The sequence below is a fragment of the Elgaria multicarinata genome, chromosome 9 (assembly GCF_023053635.1).
Source record: "Elgaria multicarinata webbii isolate HBS135686 ecotype San Diego chromosome 9, rElgMul1.1.pri, whole genome shotgun sequence".
Taxonomy (NCBI): Eukaryota; Metazoa; Chordata; class Lepidosauria; order Squamata; family Anguidae; genus Elgaria; species Elgaria multicarinata.
Genome location: NC_086179.1, coordinates 63,890,047 through 63,914,875, shown reverse-complemented (window position 1 = coordinate 63,914,875; position 24,829 = coordinate 63,890,047). Strand labels below are relative to the sequence as shown.

Genomic DNA, 24,829 nt, shown 5'->3' with positions numbered 1-24,829 from the left:
GCATTCTAAGGATCAAACAGACATTACTTTAAACCCCTATCTAGCAGCTACAGCTCTTGTTTATTTCCATTTTTTACAGTAGGCATAGGGGCCCTGATCTAGACCAGGAATTGAACATGGGGGTTAGGGGGCTTTTAAGATCCGGATCAAGCCCTCTGCGCTTGCTGTAGAATAAAAAAAAGGGGGGGGGAGATGTAGCGGCTCAATATAGGTTTGAAGTAAGATCTATTTTGGCCCCAAATAAATAAAGTGAATGTGGGTGCAGAATTGTGGTGGCCGCCTCAGCTAAAATAGCTGTATGTGCAGGGGTGCACTACAGACATTCTAACGAGCCAGCACAGGTTAGAGTGGAGTCTGCCTTCCCATGTGCATCCATTGTACCCTCTTAAAGGTGCAATCCTACACATGTTTAGATTTTTTAAAAAATGCCCCAGCTCCGAGTATCCCTCTAGCAAGCCATGCGGACAACTGTAGGACTTTTTTTCGGTCTAAACATGCATACAATTGTGCCCTAAACAGCCTAAAAAGTGCTTTCATTTGGGGGAAATTTGATCTATCCATTTTAGTTCTCTTTCCTAGTTTAATAGTATTTCATTATTTGTGATGGGTGAGCAGAATTTCTGTACTGTCTTTGACAGAGCATATTTCAGAAGTGGGTGAATTCAGGGTGAAATGTCTTTCTCACAATAACGTTCACACATTATGAACTTCAGTGTGAAACATTTGGCTAAGATAAACCTTATTTACTTTTCATGAATGCCAACCTGAACAGTCCATTTCTTCTCCCTTTTAAACAAACCAAAGGAAAAATCAGTTTTGGAAGAAATAGATGTAATTGTGAACAGCCTTCTAGACGTGCTGCTCCGAACCATCTTGGAGATCACAAGCCGCCCTCAGCCAGCAGGGTCTGCGACGAGACTTCAGTTTCAGGAAGTGACTGTAAGTGTCGCAGAGCTGAAAACAACTTGATGTGCATATTGAAACTTTGAATGATCACTGATCACTTTCCCTAATGTGTCTGAGTATAGTGGAAAGAAAGAAGTTCTAGTCAATGTGTGTGTGTGTGTGTTGTTGTTGTTGGTGGTGGTGGTGTGTGGCTGTGTTCTAATGTAGAAATGGAACATTCACAAGCACTAGGGCATCTTTGGATTTCAACGGGCAGCATCCAACAGTATCATCCTTTAATCTCAAATAGTGCTAGCAGAGCTCCACCAAATCTTTATGTGACGTAAGAGATTGCCCATTACACATGTGGGACCGGTTGCACAACAGGTTGTGCATCTGGTTGCGCAAGAGTTATGCACAACCAGTTGTTTAAGTATAATGCTCAACTGCTTGCTCATCTGCAGTTGTGCAAACATAACTTCAGTTGGATTCTCTTCTTGAGCATAGTATGGAATCTAATATCAGCTAGCATGACGTCATTTGCGCTTGTGGAATGACGCAGTTGGATACTGCCCAATGTCTGATCTCCACATATGCATGTGGAACTGCCTAAGATATTAAAATCAACTGTAAAGCCACATGCATTGTAATGTTTGTTTTTATATCTTCATTTCCTCACTGCGGGTATTTTTACCAACTCCAGGAATGAGAGCAAATTCTCTGTGGATAATAACCTCTCTTACTGATCTGACTTGATGGATTTTACACAGGACTAAGCAAGGATGAATTATCATCTAGTTCTAAAGCTGTTGTTAGCAGGTTTGCAGACAAATAGAGTATTTGTTGAGGTCTGAGGCAGATGAGGCCCATTCTTTTGCATATGTGAATTACTTCTCCTCATTGTCTGGCTCAGAATCCTTATGACTGGATTTAATCGTAGTTAATGTCAACTAGTATTACCAGAATTTTCTAACTAGCTTCCAAAGCTGGTGCAAATTGAGACCTGAAGCTAACATTTAGACCTGAAGCTAACATTTGAGCTTCAGGTCTAAAGGTCAACATTGTGACCAGAAAAAGGAGCCCTACTGGATCAGTCCAAGCGTTCATCTTATCATCTATCCCATATCCATCAGTAGGTCAAAGAGATACTTCCTGCAAGCCTGTATAGAAAGCATGAAAATAGCCCAACTTCTTTGTTTGTTCTCAGGATCTGGTATTTCTTAGCATACTGCCCCTGAACATGGACAGATGTTTTTGTTTTGCTAATAAGGGTGCCAGCCTTCCTAAAACCTTTTAAAGAAAACTTGTGAGCCAGTGGCCATCACAACGTCTCTCGTCAGTGAATTCCATAGGTTGATTATGTATTGTGTGAAGAAGTACTTTATTTCACTTGTTCTGATCTACTGAGATTCAGTTTCATTGGATGACTCCATGTTCTAGTACGATGAAAGGAGGCAAAAAAAAAACAACTATCTGTGTAAGGATGAAACTAGGCAATACACAGGAGATGAATCATCAGTGTGTTGTGTGTGTGTGTCAGAGAGAGAGAGAGAGACTGGGAAAAAATCATTGGATGTGTCAATCAGGAATGTGGCAGGGACTGCTTCCGCTTTTCCCTTGATGCTATTTTTATGCACATGCCACAGCTACTTTTCCACTCAGGGAGGAAAAGATACAATGTCCTCATGTTTTCTTCCCTGTGGAGAGAGAAACAGCTTGGATAGAGCCATTTTAAGTGGACAAATCGTGGAAGGAGAAAAGGTTAAGCAGTCTGGTGTTTCTCTACATTAACTGATCTGGCAGCCTCACATAACTAATTTTCTTTTTTAAAAAAAATTGGGACATGGTTCACACATCTCCCACATTGCATTATCACTTAATCCCACCCCACCCACCCACCTGGAATAAAGCGGCACAATAAGTCCTACTTTGTTCAGTGATATGTAGTGGTTAATGTGAGTTAGAGGGTTCAAATCCTATTTCTCAGAGAACGGCACAGACACCATGTAAGTGAAATAATGTCAGGTTATGCTCTGCGTTTGGCAAAAGGGTCAGAATCTTACACAGTGGGAGGCATATAGGGACTTGAAAAGAGCAACTGACCTATTTTTTGTTCATTCAGCAAAGTTTTCAGGGGAACATTTAGCACACTCATTCTTTCATTTGCACTCTTATTAATCCTGCTCTTCCCTCATCTCTCTCTCTCTCTCTCTCTCTCTCTCTCTCTCTCTCTCTCTCTCTCTCTCTCTCACACACACACACACACACACACACACACACACTATATTCCTATGGAAAATGTATTCTAGCAACACATTCTAAAATATATGTTACTATAAGGGCAAACATCTTTATTTTTCACTACTTTATATCAGCAATATTGACAGAGTTAATATATGTCTTTAGCAGCACGCTCATGGTCTGTTCCATGAAGATGTACTTATAAGATTTCATAGTTTTGTATATTTAAGTTATGAAAAGTTGTAACGCTGCTAAATTGTACAATGCATTTTTTCATATTGTTAAAGACTTGCTGAACTTAAGTCCATGGACTTTGATTTAACAGTTCACATACGTCAGTGTTGCTAAATAAGGCTTGTAGAATTAAGTATAGCCTTAAGTTGAACATGTTTTCATTTTAATGGGTTTCCTTTTGAGAACCTCAATTTACACATGGCTGCGCTTGCCACAAAGCAGTATGAAGGTCTTATTCATGTGCAATACAGAAGAATAGGCTCTTGGGGTCCCTGCACAGTATCGTGTAAGCCATTGTATGGGGAAATTTCAAGTACCACATCAAATTCTTATTTTTAAGTGACTCATTGCACAGCATAAGGCAATTATATACTGTTCTGTAGCAAATTCATGCAGTACTATACTTGCTTATGGCAACACACTGAGCCAAATGCTCCTGATTTATTTGTGAAGAAAGATACCTCCCAATTTGAAGTGTAGGTGGCAGGTTCAATCCCCATGTGTTGTCAGGAATCCATTTGGTGCTTATCAAAATGATAAATGAGTACATTTTATGACATGTAGGTGGACCTGTTCAGAAATACCAGTCTCGACTTTCCATCCCAGATTCAGAAGCCAAGGTTGTCTTGCTATAGAGCTTTATCACACCAGCGTTATACTGTGCAATCACTGTGAATTGCATGCAAAGGACTCAGAAGTTTTCCACCTTATAATCTGCTTTGACTGTGAAGTACTCCCATGCATCCTGCTTTAATTATGCTATAAAAGCAAAAGACTTGCCGTATTTTGATACTAGTTTTTGAGCGTATCATCCGAGTGGCCACTGGGGCACAGGAGCATGATTTGAAGAAAGATTAAACAAATGCTTACATCTGCGCAAGCGTTAAAGATAAAGTCGTCAAAATTGGCACAGTAATAGATATTAAGGAGAGCTTTAAGCATACCAAATTTGAATCGGATTGGGTCATCCATTGATTTTTTATGATTTTTTTACATTTCCCCCCTTAAACCCATTTCCTGGTATGCAAAGGATCTTGCCGCCCGGTAGCAACAACAGCAACAATGGTGACAGCTTAGCACTGTAGGGATAGTTTGAGGGAAACAGGTACGTGGGGTGAGAGCCAGTGTGGTGTAGTGGTTAGAGCGTTGGACTGGGAGTCAGGAGATCTAGGTTCTGGTCCTCACTCAACCATGGAAGCTCATTGGGGTGACTCTGAGCCAGTCACAGACTCTCAGCTCAACCTACCTCACAATGGAGAGGAGGAGGATTATGAATGCCACGTTGGGTTCCTTAAGGAGGGAAAAAAGTGAGATATAAATGTAATAAATGAATAAATATAAGAACATGCCTAAGGAAAGAGGCATTTCTGTATTCCACAACTGCAGTGTTTCAGCCTTACTGTGCCTGTGCTTCACAAATGTCATGATATGTACGACATGCCTGTTTACTCAGAAGTAAGTTCAGTGGAGGCTTCTTCACATTTAGGATACAGAGCTGCAGCCGAAAACGTTCAGGAAATGCAATTATATTACTTACAGAGTGTTATCAACAAGGCAGCCACGGTGTCATGATCAGGCCTATTCCCCTTAGTGTGGGGGAAGGTGTTTCAGGCTCTCAATCGGAATCGGATTCTGAACCTGAACAAACAGGACTAGAAATGTACCAGCCAACACAGAAAGTGGGGGAGGAGATTCTCCCAGGCTCTTCAGGAACAAGGGATGAATCTTCACTGGACTTTATCAGAAAAAATGCTGTGGGAACTCAGCTTTCCTAAGAGGAGGTAGGGACTTCAGAGTTGACTGATCCCAGAATCCGCCGTAGATTCAAATGTGTTGAGCCCAAAAAGGGCGAGAAGTGATCAGCTCATCTAACTTCTCACCAAAGGCTTCTTCAGAGGAACCTTTCCTGAAGTAAAGTGGCTTAGGGGAAAAAACCCTTCCCTTTTGTTGAAAGGACAAATTTTTTGCTTAGCCAGCCAGGTTTTAGCCTAGAGGAAAGTTCCTAGTCTTTACACTCTCTTCAGGTGCGAAGAGATGTTTATTTGCTGAATAAAGTTACGTGGATTACTTGGCAGACCTCTTTACTGTCTCGCATTGCAGTGGGAGGGCTTGGAAGTACAGCACAAGGGGTACAAAGAACTGAGCGTTCTTTCTGCACAAGCTCCCATTTTTTCTGTGGATCTTAAACAGGAGATGTGCCCATTATTATTGTGCATGTATTGTGTAATTGGTTTTCAAGCCAAAAGATAATCAATTTGCTTGTGGACAGATACAATGGAAAGAGATGTATGATTATGTAAATATTCGATACCTTTAGATTGGCTTTTAAAAACATCTGTCAAGAGCTTTTCCTTCCAGATAGGAAGAGGCTCACTTCTGCTTCTTCATCAGTAGTAGTATAAGCCTCATGCTTATATTGTTTTATTGGTTACAAACAGATACGAACACAGGAAGATATTTGCTCAACAGGGCAGTCAAATTAAAAAAAAAAACGGTATCCTAAATAAATGGAATAGGAACAACACAATCCTCTGCATCTTTACCCAATAGAGCTGCATTCAGTTCTCTCTAATAAGTCAGTTTATAATTTCAGCCTCCAAAATTGTGAGTTGTTTTAGGATGCAATCTGATGCTTTTTTAGACAGAAGAAAAGCCCACAACTCCCATGGCTGGCTGGGGAATGCTGGGAGTTGTAGGATTTTTTTCTCTTTCTCTAAATATGTATAGGACTGTGCACCTAAACACTGAGGAAAGAACACCTCGTAACTAGGAAGAAAATGGGTTAAAGCAGAGCTGGAGAATGTGTGGGCCTCCAGATGTGTTGGACTGAAGCTTTTATCAGTCTTAGGCAGCATAGCCAATAGTGGAGTTTGATGGTAGTTGCAGTCCGATAACATCAGGAGGGCACATGTTCCCCATACCTGAGTTACAGGTAATCTTTTTCAAAGGGCCTTTCTATTGTTTGTCGTCTTTTAAAAACACACACACTCGGTAATCATAAAATATATTTATTATTTTCTTCCTCTTTTTACTTCTTTAGGTTGTAATGCTTTTCCTCTCTTTTAAAAATCTATTTCTTTTAGGGAGAGTTTGTTTCATGTCTGTTGTCATTATTACGACAAATGACGGACAGACATTACCAGCAACTCCTTGACAGATTCAAGACGAGGGACGAGCTGAGAGTAAGTAACAAGGCCTGCGCTTTGGCTCCTGTAAATAATCTCTGGTGCTTCTCCTTTCTCCCTCTCCCGGACAGCTCATGAATGCCCTGTTTCACTGAGGTGTCTATTGTTTGCTCATGTGAGGCACAACCCAGAGCACGAAAAGTGAGCTCCTTTATCTCAATGGGAATCCAGCCTGTTTTAACCTCCTTGGGATATTTTGTTCAGGGTTGGTGGAAACATGCTAATTTGCAATACCAGCTTTCTCAACCATGGGGGTCAGTGTGGTGCAGTGGAGGGCTGAGGTTCAAATCCCTGCTTTGCCAGAAAGCTGACTGGGGATGAGATTATAGTAATTAAACAACGACAACAATAACAACAACATGTCATGTTGAAAATTGCTGTAGGTATGATAAAACAACAATACATGGATTTATGTAAAATGTAGAGTCCAAGGGTTAAAAATGCATTCTTTATTTACATGACAGAAATTCTAGGCACTGGAACAATATAGCATTACATTTCATAGTCTATTTCCCAGCTCATGGAAGAACCCCCTCCCCACTTTTCTAATAGCTGAGCTCAACATACACAAACATACACACACAGGCTGTTCACACAACATGGCATGGCTCATTGTGGCTTGTTTAAGCCATGAGGAGCCACAGCACCCACAGGCATCATCCTAAATATTGAAGCCTCAACTGTGGATTGTTGTGTCGTGCAAACCCAGCAGGCAAGAGTTATGTGAGGGTTAAACGACCCATGGCCTGTTCTAAGGATTGTTTAACACTCGCATAACTCATGCAAGCCGGGTTCACGCAACCTGACAGCCTACTGTCGGGAGTTGAATATTGGCATCAATAAGCCACAATGAGAAAACTCATATTACACAAATCCAGTCACTGTTAAAGATCCCAAAGTATTATTAGTATTATTACTAATATTATTACTTTCTTCTTAGTCACACTTGAATCAATATTATGAGATTCAGTGGCAGACTGACAATTACCCAAACATGAACTCCTCTTAGACCAGACCTTCAATTGCATTTCAAGTAACCGTATAGATAGTACATGACATTCACTAAAAGCCTGGAAGTGCACAGTGGGGGGATATTATCTGAGCAACTTCCAGCATATCTACTACAGACTTCACTCCACCAGACCAAGCATTGATGCTGTTATGTCCATTTTGATGCCTTGATTTTATTACAGGCCATAATAATATTGGCTTGCTACCTCCGGGAATCGTGTTATTTCAGTGGTATTATTTTTGTACTACTTTGCACTTTCAGGCATAGAAGCTGGTGTTCACACAATAGATGTCTATCTCTCTTTCTCTCTCAATCTAACAGTCAGTTCACACGTTACAAAAGATGCTCTCGTATTTTTGTGGAGAACTACAGAATGCATACCAGGCTGTTGATGAGGGCTTCTTTGTTTTGTTTTTTTGTTTACTAATAAAACTGTATAAAAGTTGATGTTTATGTAGATAAAGTTGCACCTGTGCATTACACTCCAAAGGTAGAAAGCTTGAAAACCTCTGATGTATTGTATACAGATTACGGCCTTTGCTAGACCAGCCTATACCCCGGGGTGATACCCGGGATCGTCCCCGTGCGTCCAGATGACACGCAGGGGATCCCTGGCTCAGGCAGGGATCAACTCTCCCTGGCCCCGGGATATAGGCCTACCCTTTGGTCCCGCTTTTTTCTGCAGTCTTGGGCTGAGCCCAAGACCGCCAGCGTGTGGCCCATTTCCGCAGCTTTTCCCGGCTCCACGTGATTACCCGCACGGTGCTGGAAGCCGCGCATGGGGTGCAGCGCTCCTCCTCCTCAGTGCTGCGCCCATTGGGGCTAGGGTGGGGGGAGCAGGGAAATTAATTAAAAAAAAACCCTTATCTTACTGCTTGTCCTCTCGTGCTCATCCGGCCCTTTAAACGTTTTTTTAAAAATGGCAGGCGTGACGGCTCTCTTCTTGAGCTCATTGTGCCTTGCGTGAAAACTAGGGTGAGATCTCGCGTTATTCACAACATGAGGTCTCTCCTCCTCTCCCCTGGATTTTCAGGTAGGTCTAGAAAAGGCCAAAGATGTCATAAAGGCCAAAGATGTCAAAAGGCCAAAGATGTCATAAAGATTAACTGATTTGAATGTCATTTTGTTTTAATCAGTGTGTGTGTTTGTGTGTTTCTCCCCAGAAATCTTTGGCAAAATGATTGCCCTTCTACATCTCACTTAAAAACATGTTTAAATCATTTTGACATTATTCCTTTGAAGTTTCTTGGAGAAGCAAAAATAGATGCTTTTTTCCCTAGGAGCCATTAGTATTTTGGTTCCTTTTTAACTGCTAGTGCTCTAACGATAAAACAATTTTTTGCACATTTTGTCTCTTACTTAAGGAATAAAACCTTTTTTTTTCTATCCTAGGATTTCTTGTTGCAGATATTTACAGTCTTTCGAATATTAATACGGCCAGAGATGTTTCCAAAAGATTGGACAGTGATGCGTTTAGTTGCTAACAAGTGAGTCTTCTTCAATATAATTATAATCATAATAAGAGAACTGTTTTTGATGGGAATGGGAACTAATCATTTAGTCTGTCACACAGATCTAACAAATTGCATGTCCCTGGGCATGTAAGAATTAATTTTCCATAAGCATGTATGATACTCTACCCATTTCATTGTTTCTGTGGAAATGGGTTGTTCATCTCTGATGACCCAAAAATCTAGGGACAAATGGTTGCAAATTTTAAGCTAAATAATGCAGATTCTTCCAATGTTTGGATCCCCAGTGTCAAAATTAAACTCTTAACCGGTTATTTCTTGGTCCTATAGTTTTTGTAATCTTATTCTTTAATTTATTTATTTATTTATTGCATTTCTATACTGCCCAATAGCTGAAGCTCTCTGGGCGGTTTACAAAATTAAGACAATTCAAAACAAAACAACAGTATAAAACCATAATATAAAATACAATATAAAAGCACAACCAACATAAAAACAGCAGCAGTGCAAAAATACAAATTTTAAAATACAAATTTAAAACAGCAAAGTTAAAATTAATTTATAGACTGTTAAAATACTGGGAGAATAAAAAGGTCTTCACCTGGCGTCTAAAAGAATATAATTCTTTGAATTGTCATTTTGTAAAATCCGCACTTGGAGGACGTTTTCTGTTCGTCACAACATTGTAGAGGCAATAAGTTTAGCTTCTTCCCTGCAGTTTCCTGTAAATCTGATATATCTTTTACTTTCTAGGAAGTCTGTGAATAGGGTGCCAGTTTTATGATGTTCTTATCCTGAACTGTCAGACTTATTTTTTTCATTAGCCTCAATTGTATTATTATTATTATTATTGTTATTATTATTATTTGCCTAATATCTGCGATATTCCAAAAGATTGCAAAAGATAGGCAATATTTGTTACTTTTTTCTTATATTGTAGGATCATCTGGGGAATTCAGATTAAAATAAATCTGCTTGTTATTTCACAATATTTATTGATGTAGATTTTTAATCCTCCAAAGAGAAAGGGGATGGGACACCTTGCATTAAATGCAATAACAAATCTTATACAGCCACAACAACAAAATTCTACGGTTATTGCTACCCTGAGCACTATTTTAAGTTTAATAGGTGGGATATAAATTATTATATTTTTTTTAAAAAAAATTAAAGTTACTTAAGTTAAATTACATTGAAATTGCAGTATTATTTATTACTAGACATCCACATTTAACGTATTGCATGCCTTCCAAAATTAATTGATCCCGGCAATACCACATAAGGCGTTTGAATTCTAAATCTGTCCCTGTGCTTCATACTCTAGTGGGATTCTGGTTTCTCATCCCTTGCTGGTCTGTCATCACTCATTTGGCCATGTTCCTGGTGATAAAGTCTGCATAATGATCCTCTTTGAAGAAAATAAACATAGTATTTCTATATTATACTAAAATAATATATATATTATATAGTTATAAAAATAATATGTTTTTATAATAGCAAGTTATATACTATTTGGTCTCGTGTATATATGGTTGGGTAGTATACCATCTATTCTCTTTTATTCATATCTTAAAGTATTCATATCTTTAATTTAGCATATCTAATCTTAAATATGTAATCCTTCTTTTGTTTTGTTACTAGTGTTATTATTACAACAGTATTATACCTTTCGGATGCTCTTCGTAAAAACTTCTTAAATGAAAGCTTTGATTATAAGGTAAGCTAGTAATTGGCTTGTATTATGAACATCTCTTTCTTCTAAACGTCTGTCTCTCTATCTGCCTGCCTACCTGTATCTTCCATTCTACCATCTGGTCATGGTGTGCTTCCAGTGCATTGATCCATCCTACAAATTTGACCCGTTCTTGCAGTCTCTGGTTTTTCTCTGTGTCAGCAAAAAATGAACATAAAACTAGGGAGTTACTGGATTGCAGGTAATCACAGTCCCATTGGAGCTAACTAAAGATGATTACATCCATTCTTGTAATTTCTAGCGCAACACATGTATGGATGCATTTAACCAATGTTGCTTTTTATGTTTCATCTATAGGTTGGTTTACTAACCAGATTCTGAAACCAAGATGAAGTGGACTCGGGTCCACAAAAGCTTATGCCATAATAAATTTAAGGTGGCACAAGATCCTTTGTTGTTTTTACTGCAATAAATTAACACACCTACCCTTGTAGGAATGCTGAGTAAACTGACACTATGCATGCTTATTCAGAAACAACTACCCCCTTGTGTTCAGTGTGGCCCATTTCCTAGTTAGTCTGTTTGCAGTTGCAGTCAAAAAGCCATAGCTTCCCTTGTTGGATGTAAAGGGAAACCGTGTCTCAATTTTACCACAATTGAAGCACTGAAGCCAGCACCCAAGGAGAGGAGGTGAGATTAGAAGAGGAGTAGTACCTGGGCCTGATCCTCATTTCTGGCATCATATACATACCATGCACCTAACATTAGGTTAGGTGCATCTGAAGCAGCCCCTTGTCTCTTTGAAACACTGTCATGATGGACCATTGTAACTAAGAAGGATTCTGATAACGATTCTTTTTATCTGTGCACTGGTGTCTTAAGATGTGTCACATCAGTACAGTTATTTCTATTTCACTACCACAGCCTGCCCTCCAGATTTGTTGGGCTACAACAACAACAACAACAACAACAACAACAATAATAATAATGGGAGGGCTGCACAATCAGCACATTTTCAGCTGACCAGCTTAATTTATTTTAACAAACATTTACTTTGGCAGTATCTACCTCCTTTCAACTGGCAATAGCATACAAAATTAAAGCATGGACACTATATAAGGTATTGAGCAGTTAACATTGCTTGAGAGTTGGAAAATAAATATCACTGTTGTCTGGTTATGAACAGTACCTCTGAAAAGGAGGGAAATGACCAAACTTTGTTTATTTTTAGATTTGGGATTCCTACTTTTACCTTGCTGTCATTTTTATAAACCAATTGTGTCTACAATTAGAGATGTTCACACCTTCCAAGAAGAAAAAGGTATTAGAAAAGTAAGTATCACTGTTGTCTCCTATAAAACTAGGGAGCATCCAACATTTGTGGCTATATTTTTCCTATGTAAAGTATTATTGACATAGTGGACTTTGGTGGAGTGTATCCTTCTGACTTTTATTCAGTTGTTTATTGCAGAGTATTATAGATAGATAGATATATCAGACAGAGAAACTGCCATAAAGGACAGTTATTAATAAATGACATGAATAACATAGATCTCTTTCATATGCTTGAATGACCTGTGTCATTTTATCAGCATCAAACGTATTCTCTTGAGTGAATTCTAGCTGGAATATCTAATTCCAAGTCATCTTGATTCCAGTAGGGTGACCATATTTGGGGAACCAAAAAAGAGGGGCCCCCGGGGGGGGTTACTAATGGTGGCCTTAAAGGGGAAAGCATGTCATTCCCAGATATTATAGAAAATTACAGAGATTTGTTCTCCCCAACACCCAGGAGAGAACAAAAACCCTGACAAATCTGGGGAAATCCTGATAGTTGGTCATCCTAGTTACACCTTATTGAAATGAATGGAGGTGATGTGCAGTGAAGCATCCATCAGAACCCAAAAGGGATGTGTGCCCATGGGAAAGAACCATGTATATACTGGGGATTTTGCTTGTTGTTTTGCTATGTGACTCCCACTGCTAAAGATGCAAGCTGCTTTTTAAACTGGTTTGTCTCTCAAGCAGTAGGGACAGCTGTGGGAGAAGACATCAAGTACAACTTTTCTCTCCCATGCAAGCCTGCCCCTTCCTTGGATTCCAGCCATCCTGTTGGTAAAATCCCATGAACACTCTTTGTGTTACATTGCAAGCTGGCGGCTGGACTTGGCTGCACAGCCTGTGTTTGAAAGTAGTATTGTTCTTGCCTTTTATTCTCTTTAGGAAGCCGGTGTTTGCAATATGTGGCAGATTAATGGTTTAATTTTTTCGAAGTATTAAGTGCATTAGTAAATTGCAACTTTATCTTACCCATTTTACATTTCATAAGGCACTCCTTGAAAACAATTATTGATATTAATAAGGTAATGGAGGTGCCAGATTAAAACATTCTGAAAATATTCTTAGAAATTCTTCTTGCCATTCATTTATTTATTTATTATTGCATTTATATCCCATCTTTTTTCCTGAAAGGAACCCAAGGCAGCGTACATAATCCTCCTCCTCTCTGCTTTATCCTCACAACAACAACCCTGTGAGGTGGTTGGGCAGAGAGTCTGACTGGCCCAAAGTCACCCAGTGGGTTTCCATGGCTGAGTGGGGACTAGAACCTGGATCTCCCAACTCCCAGTCCAACATCTTAGCCACTACACCACACTGGCTCTTCATTGCATTGTACATCTAGGCTACTGTTGTTTTTCTGCTCCATTCCTGCTTCAGATACATTCACCAAAGGTGACTGCTTCTTTCCCCCTTGTTTTAGGACAAGGGAGCTCTGGAACCTTCCTTCTTCTTTTTTGAACCTCATTTCCCTCTCTCTATTGCTATCTCAGACTCTTCAGTTTGTACTCATTTTGGTTAAAACTGTTTTACTCATATATACAAATAGTCAAATTCCAGGAACAAGTGCAGAGACGTTGCCCTCACTACTGCAAACATGGAAAATGATAAAGTTTGTGATAAAGTGAAATTATCCACTAACTAATCTTTGATTTTTTAAAATATATATATAACAGATATGGTGATATGCGGGTGACAATGGGATGTGAAATCTTCAGCATGTGGCAAAATTTAGGTAAGTTTATTTGCATTTCTTAGGATCTAAATTCATATATTTAAGGGGGTTGTTTAGAAAATTCTGCAAAAGTGTTACATACTGTAAGTAACAATTGAAAGTTCAGGCATATGACAGGTCTTACATGTGAATCTTGAAGTTCATACTTGCCTCAAAATTCCTTAATTGGAATTCAATCCCTAATCATTAAAATCATTAATACTCTTTTTCGAAGGATTGCTATATAATCAGTGAACATTAACATATTGTAAATTCAGTTCTATGACCCATTTGCATAGGATCATTTTCCCCACGCTTTGTATTTATTTATTTATTTGTTTTATTTAGTTGAAACTCTTTGGACAGCTCACATTCTAGTCTAAGAACGGGGAACTGGTGGCCAATGATCAGGGATGATGGGAACTGAAACCCAACAACTTCTGCAAAGCCACAAGTCCCCACCTCTGCTCTAGTCAATACATTGCTTCTTCTCAACCATCACTGCTCCTCCTGCTGTTTTCTCTGCAGAGCTGGAAACAGTGTCGGTCGCATGCACCAAAATAGTCCCGCTGCTGTAGCAAACTGCTGCCATATGTAATGTTTAAGGTTGAAGAAGCTCCTGTGCAACCACATCATATATGCTGCCTTCTAATCTACACCATAATGAGTCAAACCAAAGAGCTGAAGCCCATTAGGCAACCACAATGTTGCTTTTAAATTCCTCTGGTGACTCTTTCTGGGTAGCAGTCCATTTTGCATACAGTGGTTTGCATTATGGATTGGCTGCATTTATCTAGTTTACTCCAGTCCCCCCTTTTTAATGTTATTTTTGAGGTTTTGTGGGTGGCATGGGGAAAAATTCAATCTCTGCATAGCAGGCCACTTGCTGAATGGAAACAATCACTCTGGGGATATTTTCAGGTGGCATCCATGTTGTGGCTGTTTTATATGCACGAGCATTGACGTTTACCAGGGTTTATTTATTTATTTATTACATTTTTATACTGTCCAATAGCCGAAGCTCTCTGGGCAGTTCACAAAAATTAAAACCATAATAAAACAACCAACATGTTAAAAGCACAATTACAAAATACAGTATAAAAAGCACAACCAGGATAAAACCACGCAGCAAAATTGATATAAGATTAAAATACACAGTTAGAACAGTAGAATTTAAATTTAAGTTAAAATTAAGTGTTAAAATACTGAGAGAATAAAAAGGTCTTCAGCTGGCGACGAAAGGAGTACAGTGTAGGCGCAAGGCGGATCTCTCTGGGGAGCTCATTCCACAACCGGGGTGCCACAGTGGAGGAGGATGCACATTAATGAAATTAATGTAAAGGATGACCACATAAAAGCTTCCCATTGTGGCCTCCTCATATGTGATCCCCAGGGATTCTACAGAAAACAATAGCAGGCCTAATATAAGAATGTCTTTTTTCTTCTAGAAGTGTTCCTTCATCCATTGTTTGGCATAGTATTTGCAACACTAATGCTAGTTTATAGTCCTATGTGCTTCATGTTACCTTCCATGTGACAAGTTTGTCTGTGTGTTTTTATGGGAACCTTCCTTAAGAAAACATTTAAAGAAGGCCCAGAAATTTTTCTCCACACCCCTGTCCCAAAACCCTACAATGCAGGGGCAATCTAATATTTACTTTTCATTTTCTCTTGAAAAATGTAGGATTAGACTCATCTTCATCTGTTCCTTGGTTTCTTTATTATGTTTGTTTATAAAATGAACCATGCTGGAAGTGATATTGGCCAAAATAGGCTGTCGATCCTTAAGACAACATGTGGCTCAATTCTTCATACAGTTATATAGAATTTCTGTTTTCCAGTACTTCATCCCTGAAGACAGTTCAACTCAATTTGGCTTCATTTTCATTTTAGGGGAACACAAAGTCCACTTCATACCAGCACTGATTGGCCCTTTCTTAGAAGTGACACTGATACCTCAACCTGACTTACGGAATGTAATGATTCCTATTTTCCATGACATGATGGACTGGGAGCAAAGGCGCAGTGGAAACTTTAAACAGGTATTTTTTGTCAACTGGCTAGGGAAAATAAAAATCCATTTCCCCCCACCCAATAGCACTCACACTAAGCTAGCATACAGTACATGTTTTGTTCCTAGTTTGCTATAACTAACTATGGTTAGAATAAACTATTTTCCTGAGTTTATACACAATGGGGAATAGGAATTTATTCCAAAGTGGAAGCAGACTTTCCCCCCTCTAACATAGGAAGGAGGAATTGATAGAAAGGGGAAATGTGTGAGCTCAAAGCTCATGAGGTTCATTCATGGTCGTTTAACGCATGGTATAGATTAGGGGTGGGGAGAAGGTAGATTTCCAGGGATTTTGGGCTTCAACTCCCAGCATTCCTGACCAATGGCCATGCTGGCTGGGGCTTCTGGGAATCTGGAACATATGGTCATCTGCTTTCCATTCTTCCATGGCTTAGATGATCATCTGCATTGGGGCCTATGTAGTTTAACAGAAGGGTATATTAATAAATCTGGCTCGAGATCTCTAGCCTGTCCAATTCAGTATACTGTCTAATGGTACAGAATAATGATATGGCTTTTAGGATAATTTTGAAGTAATCCACTTTCTGTGGGTTATACTGAGGTCCTGGGAGCTTAGCTTGATTTTTTAAAAAGGTAGTGGAGGATTAAATAGTAGCAAAAGAGGCTTTTGCAGAAGAAGTGCATTTTGAGGAGGAACAAGGAAGGAGAAGGTTGCTCCACAAATAGAGGAGATGCAGACATGAAGCAAAATGGAGGTTGGCAGGAACACTGAGTGAGGGAAGGAATCAGAGGGCTGATAGAAAATAAATTTTGGTAGAGTGATAACAGCCATACAGCCAATGAGAAGATCTATAGATAGGATGAGGGGGAAGCACCTTAAATTCTAGGATTTGACTAGGCATGCAGTCACATCCCAGAGAGCCACTGAAATACTGAGGCAGTATCCCTTTCAAAGAAGAACTAACTTGAGAGAAATGGTGTGGTTCCCATGCAGCAAATAAGTAACAGCTGCACATTTATGGTCTAAAACAGTGATTGTGCAGGAAGTCCCTAATATCGAAAATACTTAGGATGTACTGTAAGGGATACATCCTAAAAAACTATACTGGTGGAAACGTAGTGGTAAATGGACATTTCTGTCCTGATCATTGCTTCATATGCTTTAATATTCATGTTTCCAAAGGTTGACCCTTACGACTTACAAAGTCGTCCAGATTCTATTTTTTGTTATCATTTTTTGCTACTTAAGCAGACTTAAAGATGCCAAGTAAGGAAGTACTCAATGTGCCATCTGCTCGTGCAGTTTGAATTCTGCTTCTTGGTGTAGCTTCAAGTCATTTCTCCGTGTTCTCTTTCCTGCTGCTTCAAATGAAGCAAAGCAAAAGCATCTGAATTAGTGAGGTGAAATAGCAAAATAACAGGAATGGACTTTACAGGAATATCTAGGGGGAAAGATAAGCATAGAAGTGAGGGCATGGCTGCAGTCTAAGCAGGCTACCATAGACTGTCTGTTATTTTACAAGAGCTACGAAGGGAAGCAGTTTTCATATAAGCAGTATATACACCTCCCGATTTCCTACTGCATTATTCATTATCATTAAAGATACTAGCTATCATTCATTCTTTAATAACTCTACAGCAAGCTTTCCCTGTAGTTTTTCATTCACTAATTACTGCACAGGAGACAATTTGCCAGTGCAATAATAACCACACAGAGCCACCTTGCTACATTTTCTTGATAACAAACACAGCCCCGAGTGTGTTTAAGCAATGATCATTAGCTACCGAACTCATATTCCCGAACTGCTCTTGTTTGCTGGACTGAAAATTAAGTGCATCTCTCACTTGTCCAAACTCTGTTGGAGGTAGGGTAGGCTTTGGGATCAGACCGTCAAGCAGCATGGCGAAATACAGGTCATCATAATGTTAATCTGCAGATTTAAGGAAGGGAGGAAGCAAAAAAAAAAAAGGTGGCTTTTATGCTGAGATGTACATAATGCCTTTCGTTTGCAGCCCTGGGGTGGGATTTCAAGCAGGGGAGTTAGCTTGTCTGCTGTTTTTGTTTGGTTCCATAAATAGCTGCCTTAGCAGCAGCAAATGCCTGTAGTTTAAAGTCACGTTGTTCCACTTAAATTAGTGTGTATGTACTGTACATCAGATGGGTCCTGTGAGATAGTTACAGCTCTGCATAGAAGAGAGAGAACAGTGTAGCTATAACAATTGTTTAGGAAATCCCTTTGTAGAAAACAAACTTTTTAATATATAGTTTGATCAAGCATTTGATTTATACCCTCTAAATGTGTTATGTATTCAAATTTGTAACATACAGGTGGAAGCAAAACTGATTGACAAATTGGATAGCTTGATGTCAGAAGGAAAAGGTGATGAAACATACCGAGAACTCTTCAATAGTATGTGAGTAATAAATGTCATTTAAAAGTCAGCTTGGAGAATTGTTCCTCTGTGGAGGAGCACCACTATAGATGCAGCTACAGCACTGAAGAGAATGCTTTGTCTTCCTGAATATCTTTAATCAGGGCTAATTACCTAAATGAGTGAACAAGTCTTGTGCTTGTGTCTTTAATTACTAAGATCTGTGGGGGGTTTCTGTTTAATTTGAGAGTTAATTCTTTTCTCATTCATTTAATTGTTAAAATTGAGAAAGCTAGACATGCTTATTAAGAGCTCAAACAATAAGCAGCATTTTTAAAAGTACGATATATCCACCTTCAAGAAGGTATTTATTAAACATTTCATATTAAAATAAAGTTTGGGACCAACTTGGATTCTATTTTCTTTCCCTTTATTTTTTGTTTGTTACATTTTCTCAAATGAAAATTCTATATTAAACATAGCACAGTGAAATCAATGCTATACTGTTATAAATACTGAAATGCTATAAAATCATAAAAATGAACTAAAATATTTATTTTTCTGGTGAACATGCCTCAGACTAAACTAAGGAACTGGAGCAGAAGACAGATATGCACATTTAAGTACTATTGATTTCAGTGAAAGAGTTAAGCATCTGCTTACTAATTTCCCATTGAAATAATTGGGACGAAAAGAGCTCACATTTGCCTGGATTGCGTCCATAATTTGTATTACTAAAAGTACTGGCTTAATAATTTCCCATTTTTCATTCAAAAGGAGTCAGTGATAGATTTAGAACCATTGGCAGATGTGTCATATGTCATTTATTCTCAGAATATGAAAGCACACTGAATGAAAAGGAATAAAGACAGTTTAGCAAGTAAAACAATGAATATAACACATTTGTTTCAGTGGGTATGAAGAATATTGAATTTTTTTTTCATGTTACATGAATATTTTTTTTTCATGTTACAAATTCTGCTTACAGGCCACCAACAAATTAATTGCTACTAGCCATGACTTTTAATAGTTTAAGAAAATATGGTAGCATGAGAAGCAGATGTTTTGGCTCAGCGAAATGTCAATTAGACAAAAGAGTGATAGAAGCATATAAAAATGGCTACCATTCAAGTATCCTTATGCACAGCCAGTGGTTCCCCGGGCAGGAAACTGGAACAGCTTTTCTAGTTGGGCCCTTCTCAAATGCTGGAAGAAATTACATCTCTTCAGCCATATCACTGGATATATGATGGACTGAAACCCTGTTTTTGTATTTGGACAAAACCCATGGAAATTTAAGTGTCACGCTTGCTTTCAAGCCCCCAAAGTTTAAAATATTGCAGATATGGATCGGGAACAAGCTGTTTTAAAAAAACAAACCATTGTTAAAAGGACATAAATTTACCCTACTAATGTATGAGGACTGGTTACTACCTGATAGGTGTGGATATATTTGTCTTATTTATTTATTTATTTATTAATTTAAAATATTTTTAGGCCGTCTTTTAGGGTGCAACCCACCCTCAAGGCAGCTCACAAGATAAAAACAATAATAAAATAAATATATATGAGGATTTGAAACTGAGGCTAAAGTTGTAATATTATTAACAAAAGGGAGTTATGTGGGTGGGTGGGGGAGAACCCTTTAAAAATACTTTAAAAGGACTGATAAGTCTTGGTGCTCAAACAGTCCTTTCATCTTTTGTTCAAGCAAATTTTTACATGGTTTCTGCTCTTGCTCTGTGTGTGTGTGTGTGTGTGTGTGTGTGTGTGTGTGTGTGTGTGTGAAACTAGTATCTAAAATGTGTGATTAAGGCTGCAGTCCTAAACATACTAACTGGGGTGAATATCCCACTGGAGATGGCAGGATTTACTTCTAGTACATCAACATGCATAGGTTTGTGCTCTAAATTATGTGCGCTGCAGTTAAATGTTCATGAAGCACTGGGTTACTCTCCAGGGTGTGGGTGTGTTTTTTAGCTGGGAACAACAGACAAAAATAGCTTCTAGTGATAACTGTGGGTATAGGTAGGCTTTCTTATGGAGATATATCACATTTTAATTTTTTTAGTTGAACTTGTTTTTTAGCTAAACCTGCATACTTGAATCATGGAATGGAGAATAATAAACATTCCCCACCCCCACCCCCAAATAATAATCTCCACATCCCCAGGGCAATTCTGTATAAAGCAGTTCACGAACATATAAGGTATTTATTGATTTCAGAAACAAATCACAGATGTCACTTTCATTTAAAAACAAAAGAATAAAATGTGGATTGAAATGGATACAACTTAAATTCTATTACCTTGAAATATTCTTAAAGTTGAAGCTATCAATCTTCTGGCAGGCTTCACCAGGGCAAGACCTGAAAAGTCACCAGATATGTCTGAGTCAGAACAAAAGACGTGACCCTCTATACTGGTACTGAAAAGGGAGTAGTGAATGTTTTATTGCTTCCTTCCCCAACCTGATGCCCTCCAGACAATTTGGACTACAACTCCCAGCATCCCTGACTGTCGGTCCTGTTGTGTAGGGATGCTGATAGTTGTATGGGCCAGTCACAAACTCTCAGCCCAGCCTACCTCACAGAGTGGTTGTTGTGAGGATAAAATGGAGAGGAGGAGGTTTATGTGCATGGCCTTGGATTCCTTGGAGGAAAAAAGGTGGGATATAAATCATCATCATCATCATCATCATCATCATCATCATCATCATCATCATCCAAAGCATTGGGGGGGGGCACTAGGCTGGAGAAGGCTGGTTTATTGCTTTCATGAACCAGCTTTTTTAGTGTTGTTGCATCTTACCACTTTGTATATTGAAACATGGAAATTTAAGAACAATATTGTCCTAATCTAAACATGCTTAGGAGTACGTGGGAGTTTTCTCATTGAAAAGTTGTCTCCCATTATTATGTTAGTCACATTTCAAATTGGAAGCTTTTTCTCAGTCCATAAATTTTTTTTACTGCACATCAATCATCCATTTAACAATCTTTTCCCTATTGAGTCTGAGCTCTAGAAATTTCTGCAAGCTTGAAAATTGCCTGGGCAAACTTTAGAGGATCTCTTCAGGTTAACCTTGAAAACTGACTGGACAATCTTTAAAGTATGTCTTCACCCCATCGCCCACTCCCACTCCCAAATAGTAGACATCGCAAATAGTTTTTCATCTATTAAAAAATGATAGAAGTGACACTTGACTCCAAGTGGAAGTGTCATGCATGTAGAGAAATACTAAATAGCAAAATGCTAAATAATTTGATGCACACATAAATAAATAAATAAATCTATATAAATAAAAATGAAAAAGACCATTCGTTACTGTCGTTATATCTCCGAAAGTTCTTCACCGATTGCTTTGAAATTTTGACACAGCGTTGCGTTCGAATACGCGAGCGTTGTTATGTAACTTTGTTCTCTATGGGTCAAAGGTTTGTCTTAAAATCGAAGAAATAGGCCTCCTCAAAACCAGTCCTGCTGATCATTGTGACATCACCAACCAGTAGGCCAATCCGCTGCCTCTGCCTCCTCTCCTATTTGCATGTACTCTCGCAATTGGCTGAGTGAATATAGATGTCACACCTGTGACAGTTACACGTTCAGAAGAAAGGTAACTGCCATGAGTTTCCAGTAACCTCCTCACCGTAAAAACATGCTTTTATATCTCCGAAAGTTCTTCACCGATTGCTTTGAAATTTTGACACAGCGTTGTGTTCGAATACGCGAGCGTTGTTATGTAACTATGTTCTCTATGGGGTCAAAGGTTTGTCTTAAAATCGAAGAAATAGGCCTCCTCAAAACCAGTCCTGCTGATCATTGTGACATCACCAACCAGTAGGCCAATCCACTGCCTCTGCCTCCTCTCCTATTTGCATGTTCTCTCCTATTTGCTCTTATAGGTCATTGTGACATCGCCAACCAGTAGACCAATCCACTGCCTCTGCCTTCTCTCCTATTTGCATGTTCTCTCCTATTTGCTCTTATAAGTCATTGTGACATCGCCAACCAGTAGGCCAATCCACTGCCTCTGCCTTCTCTCCTATTTGCATGTTCTCTCCTATTTGCTCTTATAAGTCATTGTGACATCGCCAACCAGTAGGCCAGTCCACTGCCTCTGCCTTCTCTCCTATTTGCATGTTCTCTCCTATTTGCTCTTATAAGTCATTGTGATATCGCCAACCAGTAGGCCAATCCACTGCCTCTGCCTCCTCTCCTATTTGCATATTCTCTCACAATTGGCTGAGTGAATATAGATGTCACACCTGTGACAGTTACACGTTCTGAAGAAAGGTAACTGCCAGGAGTTTCCACTAACCTCCTCACCGTAAAAACATCCTTTTTTAAAAACCAAACAATCTGCTTTACTTCATCCAAATAATGCCTCGCAGAAGATCACACTTAGGTTGTCGTACTCGCAGAGCGGAAGCACTGCGACGAGAAATTGCAAATCAGACTGAGGAAGAACGGGCATGAGCAAATGAGAAAAAAAGAAAAAGAATGCCTCAAATACGTGCCAAGGAACCAGCCAAGCAACGTTCAGCCAGACTTGAGGATGCACGGTTGCGAGCACAGCAATCACATTCTACAGCTTCAGATCTGCTTTGTTCTCAACAGAATGAACGCGACAGGCTGAGAGTGGCTGAAAGACGTCAACGAGAAACAGCACATCAGCGTCAAACACGACTCCGTGGTAAACAATCACATGATTACAATCGCCTTGCATTCCGGTACAACCCAGCTGATGATTATAGTTTGAGGCGGCATGTTCTCATCGGCACTATGACTGAAGTGTGTCCTTATTGCAAGGCTCTTAAATTTAATGGAGAAACAAAAGGAATGTGTTGCGCTGCTGGAAAAATTAAACTGCCTCAACTTGGAGAACCACCAGAGCCATTACAAACTTTGCTTGCCGGATATACCGCAGAATCAAAGCATTTCCTATCTAACATCAGGAAATACAACTCATGCTTCCAAATGATGTCGTTCGGCACAGAAATCATCACAGCTCCATTTATGCCAACTTTCAAAGTCAAAGGACAAATTTATCATAAAGCCAGCTCCTTCCTTCCGTTTCAAGATAGTCAACATAAATTCCTACAAATGTATTTCATTGGTGATGGCAATGATGAATTGAATGCACGCTGCGGAATTTATACCGGCATAAAAAGGTCCATTGTTTCAAAACTGCAACAGCTACTTCACGAAAAAAACAATTTAGTACATTTGTTCAAAACAGCAATTGACATGATGCCATCTGATACACACAAGATTGTTATTCATGCTGACAAAACGCCTGCTGGAGAACATGTGCGAAGATTCAATGCTCCAACTACAGACGAAGTGGCAATTGTTATAGTCGGAGATCAATCTTGACAGGACCTTTCAAAGGTGAAGATGTCCTCATTCCTCGCATTCCTATGATTCCAACAGATATGCCATTTCAATTTAAGAGATTGCAATTCCCAATTCGATTGGCGTTTGCAATCACCATCAACAAAGCTCAGGGCCAATCTTTAGAATTGTGCGGTTTAGATCTAGACACAGATTGCTTCTCACATGTACGATTATATGTTGCGTGTTCTAGAGTCGGCAAACCAGACAATCTCTATATCTACACAGACAATGGAACAACTAAAAATATTGTATATCCACAAGCATTGTGAAATTAAACATATTAGAAACATCCGCTTTGTCTTTTCTTTCTTTTCAATTTAACCAGACTGAGCCACAGCAACGCGTGGCAGGGTACAGCTAGTAAATAAATAAATAAATAATAATAATAATGCTATCAAGAGAATATTCAGACATTTGAAAGCCCCTCTATACAGAGCATTGTAAAAAATCCTCATGGATTTACTGCCTGATGTAAATAACTGGGTGGGTATCAGTTCCAGTTCCAGGTTTTGTTTGGCCCTTGGGCAGCGCTAACAAAGGACACACACCCTTCCCTGACGGAGCCTCCTCCTCCTTGCTTGCGTTGCTGCTGCCCATCTGCTTACCTCTCTTTCTGGGCCAAGTTGACATCACCTCCTAGACCTAGAGAGAAAGAGGGCAAGGTGTGCAGACATCTCTTCGCTCCATCTCTTTCTTTCTCTCATGGCTGACTAGCTTAGAGAAGGCAGGTGAACAGGTAGCAACAGCAAGGAGGGAGAGCTGCAGATTTAGGAAGCTCCAAGGATTGACAGAGGGTCCCAGGTGAGCCTTAGCAGGTGTTCTAACCAAACCATGATGCCAGTGCTGCTGGGTCGACTCCGGTTAGATTTGATACTTTTTAGGAAGCAATTTATATGAAGAAAAGGAAAGTGGGGAGCAAAATCCAGCAAAACAGAGGCAAACTTTAAAGGATGTTACACTTTTTTTAAATTAGAGAAGCCATCCATTTCAGTCAACATATTATCCACGTTACCTTGAGCACTGCTGTAGTATAGTCTTAAAATGGCTGGCTTTTGTGTACGTTGTTTGGATTTTCAATGTTACGATGTGATGATTGGTTTATATTTATTGAATGGTTGCTTCTGACATGGAAGAGTTACACATTATTCTTGAAATGTGTCAAGTTTAGCCAATTTGTCAGAGTTCCTCTTGGAGTTTTCTAGTATCTTTGTTTGTTAGGCTTTGGGAATTTACATGGTGACAGTAGTG

At 39.2% G+C, this 24,829-nt stretch overlaps 1 protein-coding gene across 1 annotated transcript in view; it reads left to right on the top strand.

Moving 5' to 3' along the window:
* Positions 1-24,829, top strand: part of DOCK4 (dedicator of cytokinesis 4) — a 293,588-nt gene that overhangs the window by 210,111 nt on the left and 58,648 nt on the right. Inside the window, exons 25-32 of the mRNA XM_063134026.1 lie at positions 805-939; positions 6,444-6,542; positions 8,950-9,044; positions 10,671-10,746; positions 11,954-12,054; positions 13,737-13,795; positions 15,668-15,816; positions 18,139-18,224. Of these exons, the coding sequence (XP_062990096.1) occupies positions 805-939; positions 6,444-6,542; positions 8,950-9,044; positions 10,671-10,746; positions 11,954-12,054; positions 13,737-13,795; positions 15,668-15,816; positions 18,139-18,224 (800 nt within the window). The remainder of the gene's footprint in view (positions 1-804; positions 940-6,443; positions 6,543-8,949; positions 9,045-10,670; positions 10,747-11,953; positions 12,055-13,736; positions 13,796-15,667; positions 15,817-18,138; positions 18,225-24,829) is intronic.